The 13257-nt window shown below is 36.2% G+C and overlaps 1 protein-coding gene across 1 annotated transcript in view; it reads left to right on the top strand.

Annotated features, from left to right (window-relative positions):
* The window catches only part of AdamTS-B (ADAM metallopeptidase with thrombospondin type 1 motif B), a 208549-nt gene that overhangs the window by 19320 nt on the left and 175972 nt on the right, over nt 1–13257 (top strand). The window contains exon 2 of the mRNA XM_088231285.1: nt 2640–3076. Coding sequence (XP_088087411.1) covers nt 2770–3076 — 307 coding nt within the window. The 5' untranslated portion in view covers nt 2640–2769. The remainder of the gene's footprint in view (nt 1–2639; nt 3077–13257) is intronic.

Raw genomic sequence — 13257 nt, 5'->3', positions numbered from 1 at the left:
CGTGGGAACAGGAGTGACAGTTGATTCTTTTTCGGAAATTTTGGCGTCAAAGTGTGACCAAACATCGTCTTATTTTACATCCATTATCTCACTTACTGGCTCTAGATCTATTTCAATCGCATGCTAGGAAGAATTGATCAGAGTTGACAATTCCTCTGTGATCCATCTCTGAGCATTTTCGGCATTGTCTTTTGATCCAAAAGCTGTTTTTTTAAATCTGAGATCCGGGAATGTTAATTTTGCTACCACTTTATCATTCTCTAAATTGCCAATTCACCTTGAAATAATTTCAGTTAGTTTAAGTCGCAATAGTTTCCCGCTCTCCGTAGCGGAGCTTCTATTTCTTAGTGTCAGTTGAAGTCCTTGAATTAGTGGTGTAATCATTGGACATCGTGGGATATTTTTCTCCTGACAATTGTGACGTGATGCTGTGTAGTTGCTTTAATATTGGCCTTATATCCGAAATTAATAACCAATCATCGGCATCTACACTAGATAATTGTAGAAGAGAAGACAGAGCTGCTGAAAGAGGAAATTTCACCTAAAAAAGCCGCTCTAACATAAATAAGGTAGAATTTCACAGCGTGGACACGTTTTGATTCATTTTAATTGCAAACACACTAAGTTTTAAATACCCCACGAGTGACCAGCATTTTTTTTAAGTTGCTGTAACTTGAACCACTGTCTCTATTGCTTTCTTTACACTTAAATTTAAGGTGTGCGCTACGCAGGGATGATATTTTTTTTAGGTGAACCGTAACAGCGTTTTTCATACTTACTGCTTTATCAGAAATGACAACAAAAATCTCATTTAATATATTCCATTCTTTCAAAATGCAAGAAATAATGGACGCAATATTTTCTCCACTGTGCTGATCTCGTACTTCTTTCGTGGCAATGCGCAATGGCTGGAGCAAATAATTTATCTTGATAAATAAAATGACATGTAACCGTTATATATCCCTCAGTGCTGTCGGATGTCCACATATCTGTAGTTATTGCCATATGTTCAACGTTTTTTAGCGTAGTTTTTAATATTCGTTTTCTGTTTTCGTACATTTTGGGCAACATTCTTGCTGAAAGTATTTTCCTACTCGGAAGTGTATACCGTGGATTTAGCTTTTTGAGAAATTTTCAAAAAGCAACATCTTCAACGATAGACAATGGTTGGTAGTCCGTTATCATCATTTGGACAACGGCTTTGTCAATTGCATCCATTTCGGATTGTGATAACTCCGCTGACCCGTACTGTGCCATAAGCCTTACTTGTTTAACACGTTTTGGCTATAAAGCACACGTTGACGCTGATGCTCCTGATGCAGATGGAACATCTATATTTTCTTGTGCTCGAGATGTGGAGGCTCGAACTTCAACGTTGATATGTTTCGGCGCAATCTTTATTTCTAATGCACTATCCACCAGAATAGGATGTTTACATTTTATGTGCACACCTAAATTAGTTGTATTACCAAAATACTTTATTTTTGTTTTACACAAATTACACACACATTGTTTTTTATCATCAAAAAACTTTAAAAACTCCCACACGACCGACCTATTTTCCCTGACCTCATCATTTTGAATTAGAAAAAATATTTTGCGAGCCGACTGGAACCACTCGAATGAGCCAGACCAAATAGGCAAAGTTTAACAACAGAAGTGAATTGAGCAGAAAAAAATGTTACATATTATGGAATTCCCATTGCTCAAGGATTCCCCTGAAGTCAGCCGTCTCCAGTAAGGGATTTGTTTCCAGTAGCTATCTAGCCATAATATTGAACGATGATTTAAATAAAAATGCATTCATATATATGTACATATGTGTATTGTATAATGAAGAAGTTCGGTGCTACGGGAAATTGAATTGAAAAAAGTTTTCTTGCGCGCGGTAAGGTAAGGCGATGTTTCTTGAAAATGTATGAAATACAAGATTTTAATGATATAGAATGCGGAGTAATTTATTTATTTATTTATTTATTAACATACATAAGTTTGTTTATTGAGACATAAGTCCCAACTCCGTGGGACTAAAAGTCCTGTGTTGAGATGGGACTAGCAATTAGTTGACACAATTAAATTTAAAAATGACAAAACTTTTGAAAATTTAGTACGTAAATAAGGAAGTTCAGTCGTTCTTTTTTATTTGTTAATACTCTATTAAACAAAACCAAAAAAATATCCTGTTATAAATGCTATGATTAAAAAAAAAAAATTGAAATTACTCCGCGAGCGACGTACTAAGGATTTCGGTGAACTAGTGGCGTCATTCAAATTAAATTAGTTTGTTTTTATTACTTTACTAATTCTGTTGTTTTTTTTTTTGCCGTTTTATGAAATTTCCCCGTACAAAAATAATAGAATAATTCGAATGATCATTCCATTATTTGCATGTTTCGAATGCTTTTATTTCGAAAATCGAAATATTTAGATTATTCTCGTCATATAATAATCCATTCACTCGCGTGTGCAGGAAGTACGATTAAAAGATTCACAGGTGCAATAGTGAAGAATCTTTCTTTCCCTTCGTGTCGTGTGAAGAAAGAGACGCCGCAAGAAATAATGAATACAATCAATATTGCGATGTGTTTTAACAGATTATCAGGTTAACATAATAATATAACGTATAATTTTCTTTTCAGATTACCATGAGAAATGCGCAGTGACGCGACGAGACGCGACGTGACGCGACGCGGCGAGCTAACGGCACGCGACAGCGGCAGTAGCATGCGGGGTAGTGCGGGCGGAGGCTTGTGACGGAACGCCAGAGCCATGTGCCTCCGGAGGACAGTGTGGTTCCTGTTCTTCAAACTCCTCCTTTTCCAAACCCTTCTCGTGTGGTGCAACGCCAGACTTGTTTCCGTAAATAACAATAATTTTTACAATGGAGGGGATTTTTCGGACAACTACAATAATAAAAAAATTTTGAGCGATTCGCTCGAAACGAACGACGTCCGATCATTTTACACATTCAGTTCAGCCCCCGTTTCCGGGGGCAACGAGGGAGCGGCGGCGGAGGCCCCCGCTCCCTCCCGAAATCCACCGGAAGATGACTCCGACTCCGACGAAGATGTCTCGGGTGAGTCTTTCTAAGTCACAACAACATTTATTTATTATTAGTCCCATCCCATTACCCATCGCGCGTCGGTTTGTTTGTTGAATAATTTATAATTTTCCAGTTTTTTATTATTTAAAAAGTTTTATAAAACCTAATATTACTCGAACTGTCATTTTTCTGTTGTACGCAACTAATTACCTATTTTCAAAGATATTTTTAACAGCTTTTGCTCAGTTTATTTTGTTGCTTTTTCTGTAATTTCACGACTGTCCTTATGTTGTTTTAATATTGTCGTATTGTCTCCGCATCTGTTTCTTTATTTTTTAAGTCCAAATCAATCTATTATTTATGTATTCGTCCGCAAAAGTAATGGATTTATTTACATTTATTCACACAAGACTGATTTCATGGGACTGAAGTCTCGTGTAGTTGGGTAAAATAATCATTTACTTCGAGAATAATATCGTACATCGCACATTACGAAAAGTATAACGAGAACATCAATAAAATATAATATATAAAGAACAAACAAAGGCCAACGTGTTATTTATTTATTTATTTAACTTGTTGTACATAATGTTATTTGTACATTGGCGGGCTTATTGCCAAATGGCAATTTCTTCCAACCAATCAATAATTACATGATGACGAAGAAAAATACGTAAATGGTTTGATTCCACTTTTATTTTTTATTTTTACCAGTGACCGGGTTTCGTCGTGAGTCGTGACCGACATCGTCAGACTGGTAAAACAAATCCCTATGTTTATATAATAGATACAAGTGGATTGTAAATCATGGTTTTATGTAATTATGGAAATAAAAGAGTTTAAATTAAAATAATTTAAGTATAAAGTAATAAAAATTGTACGAATTGAAATTTTATTTGAATGTATATAATAAAAACAGATGTAAAATATATAATTCACGAAGTTTTATAGTTAAAATATATTTGAATTACATGTATTTCAATTTTATGAAAACTATAACAGGGGCCGCTGGTTGGTAGTTCCTTCGACAGCCATGCCCCCGGGCCTGGGGGTAATTAAGTGATTCTTTGAAAGCAAAATTCTCGGCAGTCAATTCTTATCGAGTAGTGATATTGTTTGTATTTCAATCAAAAACACGATTTGGATCTGTAAGGTGGTTTGCAGGCGTGGAGTTTTCCTCGTTATTTCTCTAACTTTAGAAGTGTTCGTTAATCCTAGTTTTGAACGACCTTCCCGTTTGGCCCACGTACTCGGCTTCGCATGAACCGCAGCATAATAGATATGAGCCTGAGTGAGTATCCGTTTCCCTTTTATCTTTATTATTAATTAACAATTTCCCCATATTTGAATTATTATAGAATGTAATCGAACACTCATCTCTGTTAGCTATTTTACTAATTAAACTACTACAATCTCCATGATATGATAACTTTGCCCATTTATACTTAAATGATTTTAATTAAAACTCTTTTATTTCCATAATTATATAAAATCAAGATTTACAACCCCCGCTTGCACTTGTATATAACATAGAAATTTGTTTAATCTCCCGCCAGTCTGACGATGTCGGTCACGACGAAACCCGGTCTCTGATAAAAATGAAAAAGAAAAGTGGAATAAAACTATTTACGTATTTTTATTATTATAATGATCAAAATGCAATTCCATCAAGAAATATCCGTACAAAAAGTCAATCTATTATTTACATGAGACAACAAATCCCTCTCCAAGGAAAATCCATTCGTGAACTCTTGTCCAAAATATTATACGCTCTCGTTTTATTTCTTAAAACAATAATCGTAATTTTCTTGAAAGATTCTTTATGATATTTTGATTTTCATGTATTAAATTATATTCCAAAGCATAAACCCATTGCACCTATCACAGGTATACTTTTTTTTGTTAATTTAAAAAAAAGAGACAAGTTCACTTATTAGTAAGTAATTGGACAAAAATCATATCTGAAAGCGTCTATGTTTCGAGTGTCCTTGTTGCGAAATTTAAATAATCTTAACTCAAAAATAATGAAACGGTTTGAGAACATTTCCCGCATGGCGCCATTTTTTTAATACACCGGTTTCTATGTACTTAACTCGTGACGTGGAAATCGAACAATCATGATGTGTATATATATTATTTGGACACATTATGCTTATTATAATATAAACAATTGTGTTGACCGATATAAAGGTAGGTACCCACAGCGCCACAGCATGAAATGAACAAACAACAAACATTAGTTAGCGGCACCTAAACCAACAGCGCGGCGCGGCGGTTCCATCTCGCCCGTGTGCACGTTATTGACGCGTCATCTGACTCTTACAGTTGCCAACATTATTATCAGATATCGCGCTGGAAGTAGTCGCTACTCTGCTGAGGGAGGGGTCGGCTTAATCTCCTATCTATCCTAGCTGCCGGAGTGCCGGTAGATGGTAATTATTAGCCGCAAGCTGATAGTCATATCGTTTTGCTCGCAGCGGTGGGTCGTGCCTCCTCTGGGGTGGGGTTATCAGACCGTGTTTCACTCCATACAATATTACGCTGATGACTAGATGACTATTTCACTAAACGGGTTCTTATTATTCCCAGTGTGAAACGACTTTATCCTGTCTTCGTCAGATCACTCATCGCTGATTTTGCCATCTAACCATCTAACTGTTGACTCCTCACTCAACTTCTACGGAGTTCAGCCATCGCGTCCCCGTTCTTGGGCATCATCGTAGCGTCGTCTACGAATTCGGCGTTCTGGAAATCTTTCTGCTCTTTTATTTGTACATCCGTACTTCCTCGAATTTTCCGTTTCTTGACTTTTATAAAGCAAAAGAGCTAAAAGCTTTATAATTGTAGGTGAGATTTATCTGTTTGAGTTATTTCCTGTTTTTTATACTTCTTATACCGGTTGGTTTAATCAACAATGGTTACAGTCTAAGCTTCCATGTTCTTTTAGAAATATATACGTCAATCTTGATGACTCTCGGATAAAAGGGGGGAGAAGATCAAGTTTCTGTCTACAAACATTTAAACAAACTAAAAATATTGAAAGTTTGCATTTTAAAAATACCTCTATTTTTTCTAAAAAAATAGCTAAATGTTGAGCTTCCTGTAATTATAATGAAACTAGCAGACGACAGTCGACTATCAATCGGCGACTGTTACTCGTATAATTTAAAATCCAATAATCCGAATGATGAAAATTTGCGCAAATATTTCAAAGAATATAATAAACATCTATCTTGTATAATAAAACATACAAAAGAAAACTATTAAAAACATAAACTAGAATTGTCTGAAAATAATAGCAAGTATGTGTGGAATATTATAAATGGAATAATAATTTTTTGAAATATGCAAAAATAATTAAATAAAGACAACATTACAAGAAGATTCTTTATTGCATTCGAACGAACATCCGCAAATAATTGCAAATATATTTATAAATACTTTTCAAACGTCGGAAGACATTTTGCACAAGATATTTCATCAAAATCAAATATAACTGATACAAATTCGTACACTAATACTGAACGCGGTAAGACTCTTAATATATTTCAAAGCACCACAGAGAGTGAAAAAGAAGAAATTATCAACAGTGTGAAAGGAAGTTCATCTCCGGGTTTCGATGGCATCTCTGCTTACACATTAAAATACATTACCAATCAAATTTCGACACCGCTAAAACATAAAATACCCATATGTTTCAAAAGTGGTATATTCTCTTCCAATTATAAGAAAACTATTATCACTCCAATAGTTAAAGCAGAGAATCCCGATGAAATAACTAACTACCGTCCTATTTCAGTAACTTCAAACATAGCTAAAATATTTGAAAAAAATGTTTTAAAAAAGTTTAACTAAATTTATAAAAGGTAATAAATTGATTAACCATAACTTTGATTTTATGGAAAATAGAAGCACACAGGATGCTATTGCAAAATTATCCACATATATTCATAATTCATTGAACAAATCATTAATGTGTATTGGTATATTTACTGACATAAAAAAAGCATTTCATACAATAAACTTATATCATAATTAAAGGGTGTGGGAATGGATGGTTAGGCCATTGAATGGCTAGCAAGTTATCTATTCCGACGACCTCAAATGGTAAAAATAAAAAATACATATTATAGTCAAATTGAGACTTGCAATTTGACACACCAGATTTCCTTTAGCAGGGTGAGAGCAGCCGCTTCTATACAAAGAAAAATCATTTTTCCCTTATGTTACTGCATTGCATGCATTTGTACTATAACTTTTATATGTTATATGGACCCATTACTTAATAAATACCGTAGAAATATTATTTCAAAAGTTGTCTGCCTCGTGGTCTTAATGGTCGGCGCGTTTGCCTGCCATTCGAGAGATCTCGGGTTTGATTTCCGACATGGTTGACATAAAATATTTATTTAAAAAGATATTTTACACTAGAATATTTCATAGTTTGTTTGCCTTGGCAAAAAACTCTGTACGAGTGTTTTCGATTCCATGATAACCATCAGCTAAATATCCGAAACAATAAAATCGGGAGGAGATTAGTCCACCTTTGTATTGTAATGGTTTATTTATTTGTTTATACATACATTTTGTATTAGACAAAATGGCACACTTTGACAAATATGGCTTGTACTAAAAGCGGGCTAATATTTGGGCAAATGCCTATTCTAAGAAACCGATTTTTTGTGGCAAATATGGTTATCGAATATGTTTTCCCATAAATTAACAAATTTATTACTTCCAATGTCTGTCAACCAAATCGTAATTCTTTTTTTCAATGCTGTTGGTTTTTCAGATTTTCAAACACACGGTATCATATTATGTAGTTTAAGTCCGTTACATAGAAATGATTTTTAGAATACCGCTGTAAGTGTTATTGGAATCGCCAAATCGTTTCTTACTGTACTCCTGTTTGAGTGCGCATGACTCACAATCACCTGAGTGCTCCTATTTTTTTAATAGCGGGTATGACTTTTTTTGTAGATTTGTCTCAAATCAAGGACTTTTAGGGATTACAAAAAGCCTTTACCGGGATGAATGTACGGTTTTCGCAATATTATCCTTGATAAATAAAAAAAAAAATTTAAAAAGATTTATATATCTTAACCAAGAAAATCGAGAAAAATTGCGATTGTTTTCTTACCATTGTTGATGTTTTCTACTAATGCCCCCTATGTTACTTTTAATGCATCATCTGTGTCTTTACCTGATCTAAATCTAAATTGGTTGTCACTAAGTAAGTCTTTACTCTCTACATAATCGTCTATTTTTGAATGCCTTCTCCGATACTTTTCAATATGCACTTACCAACGATATCGGTCCGTAATTTTATGTATTCCGTTGATCACCTGATTTAAAGATTGGTTGCAATATTGAATGTTTAAGTTGTGTCGGAAAATTCCTGACTAAAAACTTAAATCGAAAATGTGCAACAGAGGTGTGCCAATGAAAAATTTCAATTGTTTTAGCATAAAAGTATTGACAGCATCAGAACCGTTAATAAGGGAATACGGTTGGTGCGTTCGCCTAACACGCTCGAGGTCCCGGATTCATCGTTACCGAACTGGCACGCGAGATCGGCAAGACCGATCGGCAGGACCGATCGGCGATCACCTTCCTTACATCTTACGGTGGTCCCGCCGCAGGTCACAGCCTTCCAATATGCATGTCCAAATTATGATGTGTCACTGCAGGTAATTAGTGACTAATAGCCAAATTAACTGAAAGTATAAAAACAATCTAGGATTTCTAAAGGGTTCATTTGTATTTCAGCATCGAAAGTGAGTTTATCCAAGAAAATGCTAATTACTGTAATCAGTGCGCTTATTAGTCACCGTGTTAAATGTTCTATATTTCTCAGAATTTGTCATTGATGTGTGTTTTTTTGTGATGGAAATTCAATTTGAAGATATGTTTGATTATTTTTATTTACTTTGAAGCGTAAGTGAATAGTAGTTTTTGAATAGTGTCCCTGCTACATAATGCACAAATTTTGTTTAAATTTTATTTTTGTTTCCATAAACTTTTAACTATTTTGCCCCGCTCTGCCCCCAACCTTATTTACTACATAATGTTCACAAGAACATTTAATTTATGATATATACATAATTGTCTGCACAACTCTGCTCCGGGGTTTAGTATGAGCCATACACTCCGTACATTGCACACGAATAAAAAATTAAGGGAAAATTACATACCTGACTTTTTTGTAATTTTTTTTTTGGATCTCTTTACAAGTGTTTATTTACGCGAATGCATTTGTTTGACATTTGGCTAGCTAAAAATGGAAGTAATGTGGAAAAAACGCCATACTTTACATGTGTTTGCCAAACAAATACCCGATTTCGAAAATATCGACACAAATAACTTGAAAAATCGTATTGATTACATTTACAAAAGAAATCCAAGTATTGGAGGCAATGTGCCGTTCAAAACCAAAAATGGTCGGTAAATATTCTGATTGGTTGAATGTGATAGAAGAATGCGACCTTTTGGGATCCACGCAGCGTACAGAAGGAGTCCAGGAGCAGCTACAAGAGATGCCGTTTTTAAATGATCGACACAGGAAGAATTTCGCGGACTGTAGAAAACGATCAAAATGTAGAAGGTAAGCAACTTTATCAAAGGTAGACGATTCTGCCGTAAATACTTTATTTAAGTACCTCGATCAATCTAATACATCTTTTCCATAAGTCAGTACTGACGAAGTAGTATCTCTCATTGTAGAAGCAAAGTTAACTAAACATCAGTATTTATTAATAAAACAATTTGTGCATTTCAAAAGAGCTGCTTATACTCTTCCATCTTACCAGAATGTATTAAATGCAAAAAATGGTGCTATACATCGGAGAAAATAATCACAGAATCGTCTGCCGAAATAGAATTACAATCTTGTTAGATCACACTACAAACCGTCTACTTGAATCTCAAAAGGAAGTTTCAGAAAGTATTAAGTCCTCTGATTTGTTATATAGTTACGGCTTTAATAAGGATCTGATAGACAGGTGTTGCCATTTGCTGCAATGTTTGTCATCAGGATATAATATAAATAAAGCTAAGTAAAGGGATTACACGTTACAAACTGCTCAACAACTAGTTCAGGGATATCCATGGTACTACTTGGCATCTTCTGTCCATATAACACCTATTCATAGGTCTGAGGTGATTGAGCATGCCTTATTGTCTATTGGAGAGTTATCTGAGAAAGCAGCGGAATCAGGCAACAAAAATATTAAGCTTTATGGGCGCGATAACACACGAAAAATGTCACGAACTTTATCTAATACCAATCTCTTACCAATCTTTGTCGGCCTCGTGGTGTAATAGTCAGCGCGTTAGCCTGCCATGCGAGAGGTCTCGGGTTCGATTCCCGACATGGTTGATATGAAATATTTATTTAAAGGGGTGCTTTCACACTAGAATATTTCATAGTCCTTTGACTGGTACCTGAAGCGTAAGGCTGATCATCTTACCTAGAATATTTCATAGTCCTTTGACTGGTACCTGAAGCGTAAGGCTGATCATCTTACCTTCATGAAGCAAAAATGATCAAGATACGCTGCGATTGGTGTACCAATACAGTGCCCTATGCACCATTAGGTGCGGAAAGGGAATGATGATGATGATGAATCTCTTACATAGATTTCTTCTTACTTCAGATCCCTTAATTTCGAGCCTTAGGAATTTGCCTCGTAAGAAGTCTATTCTGTCAAAAGAGGTATTAGAATTGTTTTGTGTTTATTTTTTTTAAATTGCAACTAAGTGCGGATGGGGAAATGATGATGATATTTCATATTCCTCGAACTGGCACAAGAAGTGTAAGGCTGATCGTCTCGCCCTCCACACAGTAGCCGGGCTCTTCAAGGACCTGGGTTCAGAGGGCGAGAACTATTCACAGGGACTGGCATAACACTGACCCCCACCTCTAAGATTAAGAATAAGACTGATCATCTTACCTTCGTGTAACAAAAATGATAAAAAAAAGGGAAATGATGATGACGATGTACTTCTATCGGAGCCTAATTAGGGCGAAACGGAGATGATAACCGAGTACTGAGTACTGAGTACTGAGTCCCGAGTACTGAGTACTATACCCACACGTCATGTAGGTATTACATACGATATGTGGTTTTCCCTGATCCCTGAACTCTTCGTAATAATTTAATTGATTTTATACGATCGTGAGTTGAAGATAAAAAAACACACATTTCGGAAGTAGATTTACTATTTTACAAAACTACGAAATAGAAAAAGTAGTTTTCTAGCATCTCTAGGTATGTTCCTATGAACTTGAACTCGTTTGAACTTATCTCTATTATGTATAGAATTTTGATGAAATCTATACACGTATTAAATATACTCACCATATCAGGTAAAACATACCTAATAAAATGTGTAGTTTTATTTTAATTCGATTTTAACGGCAGAAATATCTAGCGTAGATAAATATATATGTCAATGATATTATTTGAAGTGAATACCCACGATGGAGAGGCGACGCTTATTCTCGGTTCTTCTTATCTCGACCTAGAATATGATGCAATCTAAATATTACATAAAAGTCGTTCTATTATTACTTATTACATAGTGTGTGGCGCTGAATACACACTACAGGTGATAACGGTGACTTTTTACGACACCCACCCACCCACCTACATAATATAATATCCCCGCAGTGACGCGAGAGGTGCGAGCCGCGAGCCGCGAGCCACCCGGCCACCCGGCCACCCGGCCACCCGGCCACCCGGCCACCCCTGATCTGTGTCATAGAGCTATGAGAATTGAGGCGAACGAATACAACGGAACTTGCTGTTCCGGACATGCGATGCACCGCGGAGTTAAACATGAATTATTTTCATTTTTCCCCTTCCGCACCTCGTGGTGAATGGGGGACCGCATCGATTCGCCGATCGCGGTACATCTTGACCATTGTTGTTACATGAAGGTGTTCGCATTCTCAGAGGTGGGGGTCAGTGCTGTGCGAGCTCCTGACGTCACCGCGATCTGTGAATATCTATTGTGACGGGTCTCCGTGAATAGTTCCCGCCCTCCGATCCCGGGTCTGTGAAGAGCCCGGCTACCGTGTGGAAGGCGAGAGGCGTACGCGAAGGTAGGATGAACAGTCCTTCGCTTCGGGAGCCGATCCGGGGACGATGAAATATATTCATCGTGTCAGAAATCGAGCCTGAAACCTCTCGCATGGTCGGCAGGTTTACGGTTTTAAATACGGAGGTAACTCGTCATTTTAACGCAGCAATTTCAAAAAGGGGTATAATTTTACGATAAAACGTACTTTAAAAGTTTGTAAACGGTTTATCACTATTTTTCGCAGTCGGTAGTAGTCAGCCTATAATTTAAATTTAATTTATTTTTTACTCAAAATGTACATCGCTTTTAAGTTATCAATCCCGAAAACGGCGTATAGAAATGTATGCGCAAACTTAACTAAAAAGACTCGAAGTGGTGAAAAAACCTCCGAGTGGTCTGAACTTCCGAGCGTGCAACAGACGGAGATAGCTAGTAATGAATTGTCAAAATGATATCAGCGCAGTTGACACACAATAATCAGAATATCCGGGTCAAGCGCAGACCCAAGTTCAGGATCAAGAAGGTTCGGTTCCGCGCTCTTGTCGTCCGCGTTTAGTGCGCCGCGCCATTGAACCCGATCTCCGATCTCTCCGTCATTACAGCTCACGGCTCACGACACGGCACTCGTACATACTCAGTACCCACACGGCGCACAGTGAGGTGAATAACTTCGCACGATCCATAACATTGTATTATACTCGTATTTAGTGGAATATAGCATCGAAGATGGCAAAAAAAATGCTTTACAAGCTATTCGATCGAAACTATTATCTGCGTATATTTTGAGAAGAATATAGATTTGTTGATGTTCAGATTCCAAGTTTATTTGGACCTTTTTGAACGTGTTCCTTCACCAGCTCGTACAAATATGCAGTAGTAATTTATTGTATCGTGGGTATACTGGCGAAAAACGTTAAATCGAAAATAAGCGAATTTGACTTAATGATGCAGTTTTGTAAAGTTTTAACGCTTTACAAACTGGCAAAATACACTAAGTCATATTAAATTTCATATATCGTAGTTTTCAAAATAAATTTAAGGTTAAGTCGTATACCGGGTTTTTTATTCAGGCTAAAAGCTTTAAATAACTTAATATAAAATTAAGAAACGGAAAAATTAATTAAATGAGC

The sequence above is a fragment of the Micrasema longulum genome, unplaced genomic scaffold (assembly GCF_059751315.1).
Source record: "Micrasema longulum isolate JH-2025_06_02 unplaced genomic scaffold, ASM5975131v1 h1tg000868l, whole genome shotgun sequence".
Taxonomy (NCBI): domain Eukaryota; kingdom Metazoa; phylum Arthropoda; class Insecta; order Trichoptera; family Brachycentridae; genus Micrasema; species Micrasema longulum.
The sequence above is the reverse complement of the archived record's forward strand: the minus strand, read 5'-3'. Positions and strand labels throughout refer to the sequence as shown.